Source organism: Eleutherodactylus coqui, chromosome 8 (genome assembly GCF_035609145.1).
Source record: "Eleutherodactylus coqui strain aEleCoq1 chromosome 8, aEleCoq1.hap1, whole genome shotgun sequence".
NCBI lineage: Eukaryota > Metazoa > Chordata > Amphibia > Anura > Eleutherodactylidae > Eleutherodactylus > Eleutherodactylus coqui.
Window position 1 is genome coordinate 77,291,491 of NC_089844.1, and position 20,638 is coordinate 77,312,128.

A 20,638-nucleotide genomic window follows, 5' to 3' on the forward strand; every position below is an offset into this window, starting at 1 on the left:
TGATGGTAATGCTAGGACGAAGGAGGCTCTATTGAAATTTTGCAGATTAATATTGGCTCTTCCTCAATGTCTGTGGTGTGGGAGGCTATGAGGGCATTTATATGTGGTCATTAAATCTTGACATGTCATTAGGGCCCTTCAGTGATAAGCTTTGGTTTCAGAGCAAGCGTATATATATTTTCCCACTAATCACGTGGCTATCAATTGGAATGAGGCATAGTTTCAGCTTGAGGATCATCTGAGAGCTGCTGCAAAAAAAAGAGTATTTTTATGAAGCAGAAGTTAAGTGTGGATTGTGAAGATCTTTATAAATATCTGGCTCGGGTGCAATTGCCAATTTTGTGATGATCAGAGAGTGATGTTAGAGGCTCCTCTAACACTGAATGAGTTAAAGGATGCAAAAGCAACACTTCTTAATGAAAGGTTGCCTGGATTAGATGGTCTTCCAAATGAATTGTTTAGGCGCTACCAGGATGTGCTTCTGCCACATTTATGGTTCAAAATGTGTTTTATTTTTTAAGATTATGCAATGAACATCTTATACCATCAAATGTTGTCAGGTATTATCACATTACAGTATTATGGCAATTTTATGTACTAAAACATTAAACTGAATATAACAACCAAACTTGTCTTGGAGTAATTATATTAGCATGAACTGTCTATAATACTAACAGCAATTATTATAGAGAGACAGTGGGAGAGAAAAGAGAGTAGAAGAAAGAGAGAAGAAAAAAAAAGGGGTTATAGATGAGAAGGAAGGGAGGGGGAAAGGATTATAGGAAAAAAGGGGGGGGGGTCCGACCTGTTAGCCGCTTGGATGTCGGTCAATTGTTTTGAGACTTAATTATGATGGGATGGATTGGGTTTGTTGATGAGGGGTGACGCCGCTCGTGACCTACGTTGACAACTCTGGTGTATTTCGGAGCGTAGCTCAGGTGGACCAGGTTGCCAAGTAGCTACCCTGCCTCGTCTCTAGCACATAATTCTTCCAGGTGTTGGATATCGTCTAGTGCTTCGATCCACATTAATCTTGTAGGTGATGATGTGGTTTTCCATTTTCTAGGAATTATTTGGCGTGTGGCTATGACGAAAAACCTCAATAATGATTTCTTGGCCTGTGCTAAAGGACCTGGGAGCATTGATAGTAAAGCTATTTCCGGTGTTAGTTTTATATTCTGGCTACTCACCCATGAATAGAGCGCGCCGATCTTTTGCCAGAGGGGGCAGATCATCGAGCACAACCACCATAGATGGATAAAAGTGCCTTTTTCTCTTAGGCATCTCCAACAAACATCTGGGTATTGTGGGAAGACTCTGGCAAGCCCCACCGGTGTTTTATGCCACCTTGTCAAGATCTTATAATTTAATTCTTGTAGCTTGCTTGAGATGATAATTTTATGCGTTAGGATGTAGGCTCTCCTCCATGACTCCTCGGGGGTGGAGCTGCCCAGCTCCCTTTCCCATTCTCTTTCCAGCACTGCTCCACTTCTTTGGCTATTCTTTGCTAGCATAAATTGATATAACTCAGATACTCTGCCCTTTACTGACTTATTGAGAATAAATTGGTTCTCAAAGGGCGTTGTGGATGTTCCTAGTGATTGCGATCCCCCTAGTGACCTAATATAGTGGCATATATGGAGGTACTGGAACCATGCTCCAGCTGGTGTATCCCTACCCTCTAAGATCTCTCCCAAAGGTTTTATGCCATTTCCCCCATACATGTTTTTTATTCTAGGAATTAATTTCCTCTGCCTGGTCACTCACCAGTAGGTTTACAATAGGGGAGCCATTATAAAATGTTGGGATGTCCACGTTTCCCACTAATGGAGTCAGTGGGCCTGGTTTCTTTATCAAGCCTGCCTTGGTTGTGGTTCCCACCCAAGCTGTCAGTATCCCTTCTATAAATGGCGAGAGTCCCTGGTTTTTGTATTTCCTATTGCCTGGAATCCAGATTAGGCCTAATCCCTGTTACGGCACTCTGCCCCCCGAGCGCCAGATGGGGTGCCCTGATCTCCTGCACCCCACTGTCCCTGCCTACTTGCCTCGGCCCTGGGTCACCCCAGGCGGACAACTGGGCGGCAGTCCCTGCGCTGGCTAGGGACCTGGCGACTACCTGGATGGAACTACTAACAGGGGACAGAGTGCCGACAGGAGAGGCAGGTGTAACAGACCAACAAAACTACTAGGAGAATCAAGGCTGGAGGTGTAGCTCACAGGCAAACGAAAGGATACTGACAAGCAACTAGGACAGACTAGAATAGACCTGACTAGAGGCTAGCAGAACCAATAACTGGCAGTGAGTTCAGGTCACTGCCAGCCTTATAACTAAAAGCCTCCGCCCAGGGGCGGAGAGTGGGAGGAGCTGACTCTCCCACTGTTGCATAAGGGAGGTGGATGAGAGCGGGCGGCACCCTACGGGCGGACACGCCCACGCCGCAGCACGCTGGCTGCTCCACGCTGCTGCACGCTGGCTGCTCCACGCCGCCGGGAGATCCCTGACAGCACAGCTCCGGGACGCCGAAGCCGAGCTCGAAGCGGCGCGCGCCGGCCGCGGGACCCAGCGCCGCCCTGCATGGTAACATTACCCCCCCTCTGACGGGGGACCTCCGGGCCCCCGGAAACTCGACCAGGCTTATCTGGAAAACGACGGTGGAACCGCCGTACCAACACGGGAGCATGAACATCACATGCGGCCACCCAGGAATGATCTTCTGGTGGAAAACCCTTCCAGGCCACCAAGTATTGTAGGATTCCTCGACACCGACGAGAGTCCAGTATCTCCTGGACCTCGTATTCGACTTCATCCCGGACCAGGGTGGGCGGAGGGGGACCGGAGGTGGGTATCACCGAAGGGACAAACGGTTTCAGCAGCGACTTATGGAATACCCTGTGAACCCTCCATGTGGCTGGCAACCCCAGCTCGTAGGCGAGTGGGTTCACCACACGTGTGATGGCAAACGGCCCCACGTAACGTGGCGCCAGCTTCAAGGACGGGACCCGCAATTTGAGATTTTTAGAAGACAGGTATACCTTCTGTCCCACCCTGTAAGGTTCAGACACAGACAGACTCTTCCCACTGCGCAACTGCATACGGGCCCCCGCTGCCTCCAAGTTTCTCTGCACCTCTTTCCATACTTCCCGAAGCGTATCTGTGGCGTCATCCGCTGCCGGACAGAGCGACGGAGTAGGGATTGCTGTAAGGAAGCGAGGATGCTGACCGTATACACTAAAAAATGGAGACACCCCAGTAGGAGAACAAAGGCGGTTGTTTAGTGCAAACTCTGCCAACGGCAGGAACTCTGCCCACTGGTAAGCCTTTTCGCTGGCAAACAACCGTAAATATTGCACTAAGTCTTGGTTCTTCCGCTCAGTCTGACCATTAGTCTGCGGGTGGAACGCTGACGAGAAGGAAAGCGACGTTCCCAGGTTTCTGCAGAAGGCACGCCAGAACTGCGACACAAACTGAACCCCGCGATCAGATACAATATTTTGGGGAACCCCATGTAGGCGAATTATTTCCTTTACAAAAATCGTGGCAAATTCTTTTGCCGAGGGTAGCTTTTTTAACGCCACAAAATGTGCCATCTTTGAGAACCGGTCGACCACCACTAAGATAGTGGTGCACTTCTGGGATTCTGGTAGGTCAGTGATGAAATCTACTGATAAGTGAGACCAGGGACTGGAAGGAACCGGTAGTGGTCTCAGGGGACCCTCCGGAGGACGCCGCCGACTCTTATTGCGAGCACAGACCGAGCAACCCCTCACAAAGTTGCGGATCTCCTGAGACATGCCTGGCCACCAGAAGTATCGGGAGCAAAGCTCCAGGGTCCCCTGGAACCCTGGATGCCCGGCGAGAGCCGACGAGTGGGACTCATCCATGACTCTAGGGCGTAGGGTCTCTGGCACAAACCATCTGCCCTCCGGCACCCCTGACGGAGCGTCCTGCTGAGCATCCTGTAGTTGAGGGACGAAGTTAGACTCTAACACTGCCACCACCACGCCGGGGGCTAAGATATTCTCGGGGGTCATGGTCCCACTGTCTGGTACCCCGAAACTCCGTGACAGGGCGTCCGCCTTCACGTTCTTCTCTCCGGGGATATATGTCACGACGAAGTTAAACCTGGCGAAGAACAATGCCCACCTGGCTTGACGAGCAGTGAGTCTTTTCGCATTGGCGAGATATACCAGATTCTTGTGATCAGTATATACGGTAATTGGGTGTCTAGCACCCTCAAGATGGTGTCGCCACTCTTCCAGAGCCCATTTGATAGCCAACAATTCACGGTTACCCACGTCGTAGTTGCGCTCTGCTGAATTGAACTTTCGCGAAAAGAACGCACATGGGCTATAGCCAGACCTCCCACTGACTTCCTGCGACAATACTGCTCCTGTCCCCACTTCCGACGCGTCTACCTCAATAAAAAAGGGTAGTCGTGCGTCCGGCTGTATTAGCACCGGGGCAGTCGTGAATGCCTTTTTTAGACGGCTAAAGGCCTCAAGGGCTGCAGGCGACCACTTACCCAAGTCAGCCCCCTTCTTAGTCAGGTCGGTCAGAGGTTGAGCAATAACTGAGTAATTTCTAATGAATTTGCGGTAGAAATTTGCAAAACCTAAGAACCGCTGGAGAGCCTTGAGGTTGTCGGGTCTGACCCATTGGGAGATTGCTGCTACTTTATCAGACTCCATCTGAATCTCTGTGGGGGAAATTACATAACCAAGGAAGGATACTTGTTTAGAGCCAAATGTACATTTCTCTAATTTGACAAAAAGTTGATACTCGCGCAAACGGGTCAGGACCAACCTCAGGTGCCGCACATGTGAATCCCAGTCAGGTGAGTACACCAGGATGTCGTCCAGATAAATGACCAGAAATACCCCCAGGAAGTCGTGGAAGACTGCGTTCATAAAACCCTGAAACACAGCGGGGGCATTACAGAGTCCAAAAGGCATGACCAGACATTCAAAATGTCCTAACGGGGTGTTGAACGCTGTCTTCCATTCATCTCCCTCTTTGATGCGAATTAAATTGTAAGCCCCCCTTAAGTCCAGTTTGGAGAACCAGTGAGCCCCCACCACCTGATTCAACAAGTCAGGAATTAGGGGCAAGGAGCACTGGTTCTTCACGGTGATCTTATTCAAGGCCCGATAATCCACACAAGGCCTTAGTGTCCCGTCCTTCTTCTCTACAAAGAAGAGACCTGCCCCGGCAGGGGACCTGGACGGCCGGATATGTCGGTGGGCCAGAGCTTCCGAGACATAGGACTTGAGGGCTTCGTGCTCACGACCGGACAGATTGAAAATGGCTCCCTTAGGGATGGGACCGTCGGGAATCAGGTCGATACCACAGTCCCACTCCCTATGAGGGGGCAGAGCCTTAGACAGTCGTTTGGAGAATACATCCTGAAAGTCTGACAAATACTCCGGAATGAGCACAGTATCTGCGGAGCACACAGCTATGGTAGACAGGTGATTGTGACACGATGACCCCCAATGAGTCAATTCCCGGGTGGACCAATCAAATTGGGGGTTGTGCAGTGCCAACCAGGGCATACCAAGCACCACATCAACCGACATTTTTTCCATAACCAAGAACGACAGTTCTTCCGAGTGGAGGACCCCCACCGTGAACTGTAATCTTGGGGTCCTCCATCGTACCAAGCCTGTAGAGAGAGGGGTAGCATCAATGCTGGTAAAATGAATTGGCGTCTTCAACGCCACAAATTCCGCCATCAGAGAACGGACAAAACCCAGACTTATCAAGTTAGCTGCTGCTCCGGAATCAATAAACGCCCGCCCTGATCAGGAAAAATCCCAGAATCTAACATGGCACGGTACCAAAAGTTTAGGAAGTACCTGAAGTCCTAGGCGATCCTCCCTGCAATCGCCTAGGACTCGGAGTTTTCCGCCGGTTCCGGCTGCGGGCGTTGAGACCTCAGTGGGCAGGTTATCACCCGATGTCCAGCTTTCCCGCAGTAGAGGCAGAGACGATGCAACAAACGGATCCGGCGTCGCTCTTTGGGGTCCAGCGGGTCCACCTCCATCGGCTCGGGCGCAGAGACTGGTAAGGAGGAGGAGGGACCAGGGCCACTGACCTCCCTGACTCTGCGGGTCTGCCTGTCCTGCTTTCTAGACCTGAGCCTCCTATCTGCTCTCACCGCTAGCTCCATAGCCTCCCTTAAGGACCCGGGAACGGGATGGGAAATTAACAGGTCTTTAACTGCGTCCGAGAGGCCCTGCAGAAAAACGTCCTTCAGCGCGCTATCGTTCCATGTCGTGTCCCCCGCACAGCGTCTGAAGTTGGAGCAATAATCCTCCACACACGACAACCCCTGCCGCAGCGCCAACAACCGTGAAACCGCCAACCCCGCTCGGTCCGGTTCGTCGAAGATACCCCCGAGTTCCTGAAAAAATGAGTCCACGGACTGCAGGCAGGAGGAACCCTCGGGGATGGAGAAAGCCCATGTCTGTGCCGAGCCCCGCAGCAGGGACATTATCAGCCCGACCCTCTGAGCCTCCGACCCGGAAGAACGGGGACGCATGCGAAAAAACAGGCGACACGCCTGTCGGAAAACAAAAAACTTGTTCCTCTCCCCAGAAAACACCTCGGGAAGAGGGCACTTGGGTTCGGGGCTGGTTGAGGCGTCCGACCCCTGCGACACCCCCCGCTGCTCCTGGGCCACCATGCGGGCGGATAAATCCTGGATCACAGGCACCAGGGCCTGCAGCTGGTTCGTGAGGGAACTGATCGCCTCCATGAAAAACACGGTTTTAAAGGGCCAGTTATTATGTTACGGCACTCTGCCCCCCGAGCGCCAGATGGGGTGCCCTGATCTCCTGCACCCCACTGTCCCTGCCTACTTGCCTCGGCCCTGGCTAACCCCAGGCGGACAACTGGGCGGCAGTCCCTGCGCTGGCTAGGGACCTGGCGACTACCTGGATGGAACTACTAACAGGGGACAGAGTGCCGACAGGAGAGGCAGGTGTAACAGACCAACAAAACTACTAGGAGAATCAAGGCTGGAGGTGTAGCTCACAGGCAAACGAAAGGATACTGACAAGCAACTAGGACAGACTAGAATAGACCTGACTAGAGGCTAGCAGAACCAATAACTGGCAGTGAGTTCAGGTCACTGCCAGCCTTATAACTAAAAGCCTCCGCCCAGGGGCGGAGAGTGGGAGGAGCCGACTCTCCCACTGTTGCATAAGGGAGGTGGATGAGAGCGGGCGGCACCCTACGGGCGGACACGCCCACGCCGCGGCACGCTGGCTGCTCCACGCTGCTGCACGCTGGCTGCTCCACGCCGCCGGGAGATCCCTGACAGCACAGCTCCGGGACGCCGAAGCCGAGCTCGAAGCGGCGCGCGCCGGCCGCGGGACCCAGCGCCGCCCTGCATGGTAACAATCCCCTTTAGGGGACTGATTCTTGTTCCGCTGCCACCCAACGCTGCCACATTTATTGATGGGGTTTAATGAATCATTGCATGAAGTCATACTTCCACCATCAATAGGAGATGCTATGATTGTCTTAATTCCTAAATAGGGAACAAATTTGTCTCTTCCCAATTCCTATCGCCAAATATCTCTGTTGACCACTGTTGCTAAAGTCTTGGCGAAGGTACTTGCAAATAGATTACTTTTAGTAATGACTTGTTTAATACATGAGGATCCTTCTGGCTTTATACCAAGCAAAACAACTGCTATTAATTTAAGGAGATTATACCTGAATCTTCAGGCAGATCATCGAGTTTGTGGCAGAGGGGCTGTTCTTTTACTCAAAGCTGCCAAAGATTTTGACAATGTTGAGTGGAAATATTTGTGTGCTGTTCTTCATAGCATGGGTTTCTTTGAGAAATTTCTGGCATGGGTTAAACTGCCCTATTCAATACTAGAGACAAGAGTAAGGGTAAATAATCATATTTCAGGACGGATGGTGTTAGAGAGGGGAACAAAACAAAGGGTGTCCCCTGTACCCTCTTTTCTTTGCCTTGGCATTCAAGCCCCCGACTGGTTTGATAAGGCAACCACCTGATATAGTTGGATTGGAGTATGAAGAAATTGAGGAACGTATTTCACTATACACAGAGGATCTGTTGTATACGAGGAATATGAGTAGATTAATGAGTCCTATTGTGTCAATTTTTTAAATATTTGGTAAGCTGCCAGGTCTCATTATTAACTGGAGGTCTTTAGATCCCTTGCTGGACTATTTATTGGAGCATACACAATTACAAATAGTGAAGGAATTCAAATATTTGGGAGTTGTGGCATCTTCTAAGCCTCAAGACTATATTTGTACCAATTCGCCTCCATTAATATGAAAGTTTGAGGTCTGGAATTGTCTCCTATTGTTGATAACTGGCAGGGGAAATCATATTGAAATGGTTTTGATTCCACAACACCTTTTGTTTACTTCAAAACTTTCCTGTTTGGATTCCATCACAATACGTATATTTTTAGACTATATTTATTATGGAATAAAAAATCTGATAGGATTACATTGGACACCCCTCAAAGGAATAATAGGTCTGGATAGTTGGCAATTCCAAATATTTGGATATTAAATTTTTTTGCATCTCAATTGCAATAGATGCAGGGATGGGGAGAAAGAAATGGTGAGTAGTTGAATGGCAGATTGGTTTCTTAAATGATAGGTTGTAGTCCCCCTATGACGGTGAGAAAGGGATGAAAGGAAGAAAAAGGGCCTACATCCGACAATTATTAAATTAATTAAATTATAGAATACATTTAGGCAGATTTTGCAGCTAGATGGATTTACTATTAACACCCCCTTCTGGAGGAACTCTAAACTGTCAGAGTTTTTTAAATTGTGGAGATTTTCACCATGGGAGAACAGAGATGTAGTCTTTCTTGAACAGGTACATTTTGTTTTGAGTTTTGAACAATTCAGAGAGCTTTATAATGTTCCCCACAGTTATTTTCACCTGTTTCTTCACTTACAACATGTGTTTGCTGCTCAGGCCCAGTCTGCACCTGTGCTTACAGTTCAACACTCTTTGGTGAATTTTCTTCAGTGTTGTGTGGCTACAAAGGGTGTAATATCTTATTTATATAGACAGATACTTTCTTACTATTTACAGCAATTCCCAATAAATGTCAAAGAAAAACAGGAAAAAGATCTAGGCCACATTAGCAAACATAAGTGGGTCGTAATGTTGCATATGATTGCAATAATATCTCCATCTAAAAGTCAATGAGTATCACAATAATGTTTAGTGATTAAAGTTTATTGTACACCATTAAAGTTGTTTAACATGGGTATTAGATTAAACTCAGACTGTCCGAAATGTTATACGAATGGTGCAGATTTAATGCTTGTGGTCTGGGAATGTGTAAAATTGCATGAATTTTGGAATGGAGTACTAGAGATAGTTGGGGGAAAAAAAATAAAAATAGATAAATAAAAAAATATATATATATATAAACACGCACACACATATATATACATATATATCATTGATATTGGTCTTATTCCCAAAACTTGTATATTGGGTATTGTCTTGATTGGCACACTCTTTTGGCAATACAGAGAGCATTGTATCAGGAGCAGAAGCTGATTACTGCCCATTGGGTGCAGCCTAGCCCCCGACAGTGAAAGATTATGTCGCAAAAATAAGAGAGGTTATATTCTTAGAAAGGGGAATATATCAATAAAAAGGCTGTTTTAGTAAGTTTGGGGAAATTGGATAATTGATATTGACTGCTGGTTGTATTAAGGTATCGCAAAAAAGTTGGGATCTAGGGAGAGGTGAGAAAGTTGGGAATGGGGGAGATTATAATTTATTTAAAAATATATATGCTTAATGTCATTTAAATAAAAATGATCTGATTAAAAAAAGACTTGATGACTCCTATTGTGATGCATAGTGTCCAGCTTCCATGGACTACATATACACATGGTCTTACAGCCTTCTTGATAATCAATGACTTGATGAGGTTCATCAGGGGTTAGCACACACTGAATGAAATCTGCAACCCAAAAGCTCTCTTGAACATTCAGAATGGGGGTCTCAGCTTGGCAGCCAAGTTCCTTCCCACTCTTTGGATTTACTCCTTTGCAATTCCCATTATTAATAAATCTACTATTTTGTTTTATTTATAATATTTTGTTGAAAGCTTGAAAACTTAAAGAATTACTAATTGTCCTCTTGGTCATAAAGAAATCAGCACCATAAAAAGTAAAGCAAGTAAGAGCAATTACTTGTTGGGAATGTCTAGCATTCCTGTTTTAATGAGAATCCCAATAGCTTTTAAGGCTGACTTTTTTCACAGCTCGTTAGTGAATAAGTAATCAATTATCTACTGAAGCGATGGAAAGAAAATGGTTATATAGATTATGCATTGCTGCTTACAAATAGTAGGTGATCACGACTAAATAATTTATAGCATTGTACTGTATAAAGTGTACAAGATAGAAATGATGATCACCTACATAGAGATAGGTAATATTTTGTCATTTAGTGTTGCTAATATAGCACCAACATATTCTGCAGTGCTGTACGGATAGAGATGATCACTCACATCGAGAGCAGATTCACTTATAGACACAGTAGGCCTAAGGGTGACCCTAAAAAATGGCACCTGAAACAGCTAAATCTCAAACACATCTGATTTCTGTGCATGTAGTATATAGTATGTAATTTATATGCACTTGTCCCACTAGGGGACTTGAATATGCTATTATACTTCAGTATAGCAGTTGTAAAGCCTATGAAGCTTAGCCAGAGGCTGAGCCTTGTAGACCACCGTAGCTGGCAGACCTGGAGGCTATATGCAAGCCTTCAAACAATCCATCGATACCTAGTGATCATATTGTGTGGGTCCAATGAGAGAGCCCCCTCCCTCTGTCCGCCTTTTACATGTCGCAGTTGCACTGACTGCAGCATGTGAAAGGTTAAACAGCGAGAAACTGATGGGCGTGTTTTTGTCCCGCTATGCGACAAAACAAAATATTGCTCACCTTGTTGGTAAGCAAATATACCGCCCTGCGACATATGCATATGCTAATGAAAAGCCGCCCTGAGGCTGCTTTCACACGGGCAAGAAAATCGTGCAAGATGTGTGCCTTGTGAGACGCACAAATATAAACCACATTCCATTGTATGGAGTCACACACAAGCGATGTTTTCCTGCATGGCACAGCGATGCGATGTGAGATCTCCCATTAACAAAAATGGGAGAAACTCCACGAACTTGTGATTTTCGTGCGATGCGATCCGTCTTTAACATTAGAAGCTACTATTGTCTTTCTCATGAGAAAAACGCAAGCAGCAGCGATTTTTTTGCAAGAAAAAGCAATGCTGACGATCAGACATCTCATGAGCAAAATTCCAATGTTGACGCAATTTTCTTACGATCGTCCGTGTGAAACTAACGTTAGCCGAAGGCTTACATGGGTGACTGCAGTTTTGGTCAGTGAGAAACTGACCATTTTTCTCATAATTTCCATGTGTTTGTGAAGCGTTTTTGCAGTTTTCACATATGATTTATATCCAGTCTTCATGCGCTTTTCACGGCTCTGCACTTTCTGGGGTTTTATATGATCCCATAGTAAGATGTATTAAAAACGCATCACACTCACATGCAAATACTATGGCATGACCATGAAATCCATTTCTTACACTCCCATAGGAAGTAATGGGGATTCTTGAACAGGAATCGCACACAATAGCAGATGCGGTGATTCGTCACACCCAGACGTCCAGTCCAAGAGAAAAACCCGGGAATCGCCCGTGTGAATACAGCCAGCAAGGAGCCTGAGAGGTGCTGGCTTATCACACATGTAAAATTACTTGTAGTCATACAAAAGTAGGTTAAAGAGGTAAAGAACTTTTTGGAAGAAAGTCCAAGGGGAAATGATAACCCAAAATCTACTCATATTAGATGAATTCCTAATGTTCTTTATTTTCTCCATTATTAGCTGCTCGCTCTGCAGAGAAAAAAACTAGAAAACCCAGAAAGGGAGCAACAAAATATTATGAGGCACAAGCCGCCACCCTCCCAGAGCTTGGAGAGCCGAGCCTGGTCATCCCGACCCGCGCCTATACTCAGTAAGTCAGGATTGGTATAGTATTAATAAGTGCTGGCCAATAGCTCTTGAATGTGATCCAGGATATTTATGTACTGTACCTCAAGGGGTCTGAATGTATTTAAGGGCTTGGGTTATATTATTGGATCTTTTCTGAGTAGTGGGTCCCACTTATGTGGGACACAGAGATCCCGCATGCTCTCCTGTTCTAACCCACCAGGATTCAAGGGATTCCAGTAATTTAGGATTCATTCCTAAGATTATACAAGCTTACTTGGATTTGGAGGTGTGGGTGGAGTCTTACAAACAGGCCCCACCAGACACCGGGTGAGTACTCAAACCCCATTGCTTACCAATCTTGTTTCATATTTTATTCCATCATCACTGGAGGAGCGCTTTCCTGATTTTACCATTAAAACTGATGTATAACAGGGTCCAAGAGCCATAGGAGCCCCATATAGCACTCGATTATACAGGGCCTTTATGGCTCTTAGACACTGTTATACACCCGTGTTCAGGATTAGTATAGAGCAAACTGAATCAATAGAACCCTGTTACAGGTGGAACCTCGCTAAAAGCTCAGTTCAGGTTTGTGCCAAATTAAACTTTTTGCAAAGTTAGACCCAAAATAAGGTTTTTCTGGTTTGGTTCACTCAACACTAATTGTCAGATTATCCTGGAATTTTTTATTTTTTTTTGCTCACCCGTCTAACGTTTGACTTTTTACTGTCTTATCTAAACAGGCTAGAGTTTATGGCCATGCTTGGGCTAATGCTGATAAAAAGAAGAATTGAAGAGGAGCCCAGAGAAGCCAACCAGTGAGTCACTTTAGTAATGACACAACGTCACACATAACATAGTTCCTATTTAACATCAGAAATTTATTTAGTTTTTCAGGCCTGAAAGCCAAAAAGAGGAGGAGCTAGACTTGGGGATGGCAGCGGTTACCATCTATGGGCTGCCCCCTGAGAAGAAGCCCAGACTGGACTGTTAGTGATGGGGTGAGCACTAATATATCTGCACTTCTATGTAGGGGAAGGGAGATGGACTCCATTTGTACCAGCCCACACAAGGTGCCTTTACACGGGACGACTTCAGTGACCAACAGTCATCCCGGCGATAATCTCTCCTGTGCATTCACACAGGAGCAATGATCGCTCAGTGAATGGAGGCGGTGTGGGTCAGAGGTCGCTTCTGGTTGCCCACCTCCATTCACAGTAAACAGGCAGTCATTCATAGATGAAGGACTGCCTGTTTACACAGACTGGTCGTTGTTTGATTTTTATGGCTGCAAAAACTGAATGAAGAATGAATTATTATTTATCATTCAGTTCCTGCCGGCATTTACACTGAACTATTATATTTCAGACTCCAGCAAGAATCTTTCGCTGTAAAAAGGCCCTCAGTCATTACTTCAGGGGGATATAGTGACATTACTGCACACAGCACATTCACAAATAGCCCAGATTGAGCATTAATAACAAGTCATGTCTGTCTGGGATCACATAAGATAATATCTAATGCCACACAGTGTAGCAAGACCCAAGACTTCACAGGGGTCAGAAATGTTATAGAGAATCATATATATATATATATATATATATATATATATATATATATATCTGTAGTGAATGATTTCTAAATTGTCTTTAAAATGTTTTCTTGTTCCAGGTGGTGACTTCCCAAAACATCAGGGGGAAGGTCACCCGTCACCACCCCTCACCTTTACCATCACCACCCGTCATGAAAAAATATCACCATCTGCTATATAACACCACCGCCCAACAAAAAGAGCTGGCATGATTTTAAGAAAAACCATTACCACCAGCCACGACCGTCTGCTATTATATACCACCAATCACAACAAGAACAGCAAACAGCATCAGACTTCCATCTATTTCCACCAGCCGCCGCCAATACTAAAACCCACTAGCCGCCCACAAATACAGCACCACCAGCCGACGACCGCTATGGGCAAAAAAACATAAGCCCCCACTACCTGCCACCATGTTCCATCTGCTACATCCATCCTGTGTTTTATTTATTTATATTTTTTTCTTATATTTATATTTATTATGTAGTTATAGTTAAATTTTTGTGGTTAGTTTATTTTTTAGTATTTATTTTAAAAGTTATATATTCTTTATATTTATGCTTATTAATTTTTGTTTTATATTTATTTGTAAATAGTGTAGACAGTGTAAATAGGATTTATATATTTATATATTTATTTTTTTAATTGTATTTTATTTCTATAATTATATATTTTTTTACTTGTAAATATTGTAAATAAAATCTATATTTTTATACCAAAGCACTGGAGTCCACTGTGTTCTTATTACTTAATAGTTCCTAACTATCCCAGGGGAAGCTGAGGGTGCTTGTACATGCGACCACCTGTCCGGCGTAGATGCCCAACAGCCGTCCAGTGATGATTGTTCCTGCGCTTTTACACAGGATCGAGCATCGCTGAGTGAATGGAGGCGGAGCAGGAGGAGGATTATAAATGAATGGCTGCCTATTGTTACGGTACAATCCAAGTAGTAGAAGGTAGGTAGCATCCACAATGCGGAATGTACAAAAAGTAAGATACTTTATTCCCCAATGTCCATAGCAGTGACATCGCAACCCCACCAGACCCCTAGTGGGGTCAAATCGTCGCTGCTATGGATCTTGGGGGGAAAAGTTTCTTACTTTTTGTGCATTACGCATCGTTGATGCTACCTACTTTCTACTACTTGGATTGCACTGAGGGGTCCGATCCTATAAAAAGCTGGCATCTCCCTAAAAAATCCACTCCGCCAGATTTTGGTTTATTGGTGAGTGCTGCTGTTTGCCATGATTTATGGTACAATCGCTCAGTTTTATGAATGCTTAAACTGAATGACAAAAGAGAAGTGAATGAATGGATAAAGGAATCTGAATGATTTATCGGCCTGTGTAAAAGGGACCGGATTCTGTTACTTGATCCAAAAACATGTTTCTCATAAATTTTGGAATAAAAGTTTTGTTTCTCCTACTTATTGTTCAGTGTTATATAAGTATTTCCCCTATGAAGTCCTTATCTATCCCAGGAGAAGCTGATCCTGTTATTTGCTCCACTCTGGTTAAACTGTTACAGTTACAGAAATGACTAATATGTAACTTTTATTAGCATCAATATAAAAAAAGAGTTCTGAAAATATAAAAAAGGGAAAACTGACTCTATTGCTTCCTAGAAATTGTTGCTTATCTATTCCACAGTCAAAGGAAACCCCCCTGGAAGGGGCAAGGGGAAGGCTGTAGAGAGGGCTAGATGATAGTTTTCTAGTTTTCGGACACAACTGGATTCAAAAGAAGGACATCCTGTATGAGCACCATGCTTATCAAGCAACCTCATCACCAGCAATAAGTGCAAGAAAAAAGGGTACGGACATGGCATAGTTCAATAGCTCCACCATAGATATTAGTAGAGGTTTAACACCCTGTAGAATAAAGTGTGGCTTACTTCGTGAGTGGAATCTAAGTCACCACATATTCTGCGCATACAGACATCTGTACTGCTCACATTAGTGCCTGACCCCAATAGGGCTCTCAAACAGGGTCTAAAGACAGAAGTGCTGCTTGAAGCTGCTGGGCCTCAATGCAAGACCCATAGCAGGACCCCCCAAGTATAATGCTTCATTAATAGTATTAATCTCTTCATATGGAGAAGAGTAACCCTATGGACCCCCTAAGGATCCAGGTGTGCCTGCAATCTCTGCACCTATTATAGTTACACCTTCTGTAAAAGCAGAAATGATTTTGAGGACCCGCATTCCATTTATACAAAACATGTGCGCATTCACATTCAATTGCATCATAATTTTTGTTATCATTGCACACACACAGTACATATCACTACTAAGCTCCAATGCATTTTACACATTTATATAGCGCATGCATATTCCATAGCGCAGTGCTGTACATCACTTAAAGGGCTTTTCCACATTACTTATTTGATATAGTTTTACTCCCCTTCCCCATGCCCACAACTATATATAATAAATATACTCACTGCGGCTCCAGACTGCCGATTCACACCTCTGTTGTTGCAGTACATCACCATGCACCAGGTGATGTCTCGTAAACCTGTTACATGGACTTCTACTGTAGAAGCCACTGGCAGGTTTATGGGACGTCGTCAATGACGTCCCTGTCAGGCCTTCTATTGGCTGCGGCCCATATGACTGCTGCAGCTCTTGTAAACAGAAGACTAAAGAGCAGCAAGTGGCAGCGGGAGGGGGGTATTTATACTGTATTCTCCCACTGCCACCAATTACTCAGAAAACCCCTTAGACCCTTTAATGATGTGGCTTTTTTTTCCATTTTCATTTTTTCCTCCCCCCTTTAAAAAAATCATAAATCCTTTATTTATCCATCGACGTTGCTGTATGAGGTCTTGTTTTTTGCGGGACGAGTTGTATTTTTCAATGGTGCTATTTAATGTACCATATAATGTACTGAAAAACTTTTAAAAAATTCTGAGTGGAGTGAAATGAAAAAAACAAACCACATTCCACCATCTTTCAGTGCGTCTTGTTTCTACTGCAAGAAAAACTACATGATAACTATGGGTCAGTACTAGAGATGAGCGAACTTACTCGTTTAGAGAGTTTTTGCACTCGAGCACCGCTTTTTTCGAGTAACTGACTACTCGGACGAAGAGATTTGGGGGGCCCCAAGGGGCGGCGTGGTGGAGCGGGGGTAGCAGTGGGGAACACAGGGAAGCTCTCTCTCTCTTCCCCCCCTACTCCCCTCTGCAACCCCCCTTAACCCCGGCGCCCCCCGAATCTTTTCACCCGAATAGTCGGTTACTCGGAAAAAGCGGTGCTCGAGTGCAAAAACGCCCTAAACGAGTAAGTTCGCTCATCTCTAGTCAGTACGATTACTTCGATACCAAATTGATATAGTTTTTTTTCTGCTGTACTACTATCTTTTTCAATTTACTATCTTTTTCAGACATTTATTTCTGTCGTTCTTTTTTTTTTTCTAACAAAGTTTATCATGCGGGGTAAATAATGTTTTACTTTGATAGATCAGACTTTTACGGACGCAGCAATACCAATTATGTATTTTTGTTTTATAATTTTGATTATTTTATTGTAAGCATGGCAAACAATTTTTTTTAATTATTATTATTTTTTTTTATTTAGTAAAACTTTATTGTTCTTATTTCTTTTTTTTAGTCCCTAGAGGAAACAACAACTAGTGGTGCTTTGATCGCTCCTGCAGTATGATCTAATGCCATAGCATTGCATCGTACTGCTATTGGGCAGGCAGTTTATCAAGTCCCCCAACGCGCATGGCTTGATAGGCATTCTGCCAAGACAGCCCTGGGGCCTTTCAGAAGGCCCCCGGCTGCTTTGACAACTGCAGGGCTCCCTGTGATCTCCTCACAGGGGGCCGTATGTGACCCCCGAATTTCACTCGGGGGCTATAAATGTCACTGTCAGAATTGACAGTGGCATTTAAATGGTTAACAGCTCTGATGAGCTGCATGGCTGAGCGCAGTTGTTGCCACCAGGTGTCGGCTGTAAAAAACAGCCGATGCCCACGCTATATGAAGGGAGGTCGCCCCATGATCTCCCTTCATACATACCCCACCCCGTAGGACGTAACTGTACCTCCTATAGCGGGAATGGGTTTACATCCCCATTGGGGCTCACACTCTAAGTTCACCTATTAGTATGTTTTTGGAGTTATTTGTGAATCATCCCATAAGAAATAGGCCCTGGAGACAAGTGATTGGCTCCAAAGTTAGCTCTAAATGATATTGTCTTCTGTCAGACCTTTGAGGCCCATTACTGTCTGAGATTGAGTCTTCTGACCATCCTCTGTTACTGCTGACAATGTAAATTATCTATTTCAATGAGCGAAACTTCACAGGACTCCAATCAACATATCCGTATGTTTTTTAGAGTGTGGGAGAAAAGCCTAGTACCCAAAGATCGAATGCAGAGGGAACACTGGCTGTGGGAAGATGGTGGGACCAGCAGCTAATAGAGAGCATTACAATAGGGATGGTTTGGACAGGCCGTAGGCCCACCTGCAGCTTCGGGCCCAACCCCCCTATTCTAATCCGCCATTGGAGATAACAATTACGCTAAACAGCAGGGATCATTTCTGTACACATTACAATAATCATACTGTTACATTATGAGATATAGCCACGTACCTCTAAAACAAGCCACAGTTGTCCACCAACATATTGATCAGCTTTGTAATACATTCCGTAAAACATTACAACATTTGGGTGATTTGGGAGTGATTTTAGGATATTATACTCCGCCTCTATCTCCTCATCAACATCCTAAGAGAAAAACACAGAAAATAGAGGGGATCATTTAAATCACTCTTTCCAAAAACAAATATTTCATTCAGTTACCCCTGTATTTCCAAGGTTAATTCAGTTTTAAGGGGTTATTCCATGAAAATCAATTATCACCTATCCACAGCATAAGTGATAAAGGATTGTTTGCTGAAGGTCCAACTACCGGGATGTCCTCGGTCATGACAATGGCACACGACTCTGCTGAGTGATTGGAGTTGAGTTCACCCGTCTTCTTTGAAGATAGCCATGAACAGTGCTTGGCTATCTCTGTTAGCCCCGCAATCTAATAATCTATCTCTCATATCTATCTATCTCGTATCTATCTATCTCATATTTATCTATCTGTCTATCTATCTCATATCTATCTATCTATCTTATATCTACCTATCTCTCTCATATCTATCTATCTCATATCTCTCTCATATCTATCTATCTCTCTCATATCTATCTATCTCATATCTCTCCCATATCTATCTATCTCTTTCATATCTATCTATCTATCTCTCTGATATCTATCTATCTATCTCTCTCATATCTATCTATCTATCTCTCTCATATCTATCTATCTATCTATCTATCTATCTATCTATCTATCTATCTATCTATCTATCTATCTATCTATCTATCTATCTCTCTCATATCTATCTATCTATCTATCTCTCTCATATCTATCTATCAATCTACCTACCTACCTACCTACCTACCTACTAAGGGATTTGCCAAGCATGCATACTGATTGAATGTTCTTTTTGAAAGAAGAGACTACATTTAATTAAATGATGTTAAATGAAACAAATGACGCCCCTGATAACGTTTGGTTGCCCCGGCATCGGCTCAGCCTAATGATGCATAACAAAGATATAATTTCAAATTAATTTGTTGACATCTCTGTCTGATATATATATGGAAATTACTATTTAAATGTATGGCTTTCTAAGGCTGAAAAGGGAAATCAGACACAATGCAGGATACAATCTACTCTCCATGGTATTATTGTACATGGTAATTATTGCTGCAATGTATCTGGAATAATAATTATAAATCAATTGTAAAATGTCAACACTTTTTTACAGTTGTATGTTTTCAATGCATATTATCATATTCTATTACGCTTGTGTGAGCTCGGCCTTACGTTTACTGCATATTATGCGCGCGATGTACACACATGTGATGCACGGTAATTCGCAGGCAATCAAATACCTTGTACGTAAATAATACAAATGTAAATCAATGTTAAGAAAATAAAAATTTAATGATTTGGAAATCTCATATAACCAAATTTTACAAATTCTTTTTGTAAACCACCAACGCCGTGTCCTGCAGACTCAATAGGAGAGGCGCATTATGAAACAAAAAATCTGTCAAAGAAGACCCAGGACTGCTGAGCAGCTAGAATCCTACCTAATGGGACAAAATTCTCCCCAAACTCCAGCAATTAGTCTCCTCACTTATCAGATGTTCATAGACTGTAAAAAGAAGAGGGGAGGCTACACAATGTCAGACATGGCCCTCGCCCAACTTTTGTGAGATGTGTTGCTGCCATCAATTTCTAACTTCGGATATGTGTTCTATGTTCCTGTTTTTACATTTTACACAGTGTCCCGGCGTTTTTGAAATTGGGGTTGTACATTTTAAGAATAAAGAAAATTGGTTACAAAAATGGATATTGCCTTTAAACAACAAAAAGAAAATAATAAAAAAAGAATAAAAAAATATTTCAGAGATCTTAACTTACACTGATGGGATCCAATATCTTCACCGCTGCAAGACTTCCGTCTTTCTTGTTGCTGACTTTATAAACTTTCCCATACGTCCCTTTCCCTATCGTATCCGTAATTTCCCAGGTGTCCGATGGGTCAGCCAGTGACTCAAGTCCAATCATATTTGGATAAGGGAATAGGCCGAACAGTGACTTCCTAGAAAAACAGTCTATATTGGTTATCATTGTTCTACAATATTAACATTGCTCCTTAAAATACAATGTTGAAGCATCGAAGAAATAGAAACATGTCAATGTAGTGACATATACAAGGCTCATAAATATTTTAAAAAAGGGACCACTTAAATCACACATCGGATCTCCATCTCCATTGTCTCCAGATTCTTTCACATCTGTCACGTGTGCTCAGTGTGAGCCTGTTCTCATCTGTGAAAAAAACAGGGCTTTAAGGGTAGACCTGCCGATCTGCTGTTATCTGGCAAATGCCAATCAAGCTGCATGGTGCTGGACTGTGAGC

The 20,638-nt window shown here is 44.0% G+C and overlaps 1 protein-coding gene across 1 annotated transcript in view; it reads right to left on the reverse strand.

Annotated features, from left to right (window-relative positions):
- MYO3B (myosin IIIB) overlaps nucleotides 1–20,283 on the reverse strand; it is a 449,841-nt gene extending 429,558 nt beyond the window's left edge. Inside the window, exons 1-2 of the mRNA XM_066575886.1 lie at nucleotides 20,137–20,283; nucleotides 18,246–18,380 (exon numbers count right to left, since the gene is read on the reverse strand). Of these exons, the coding sequence (XP_066431983.1) occupies nucleotides 18,246–18,380; nucleotides 20,137–20,283 (282 nt within the window). The remainder of the gene's footprint in view (nucleotides 1–18,245; nucleotides 18,381–20,136) is intronic.
- Between the last annotated feature and the right edge of the window lie 355 nt (nucleotides 20,284–20,638).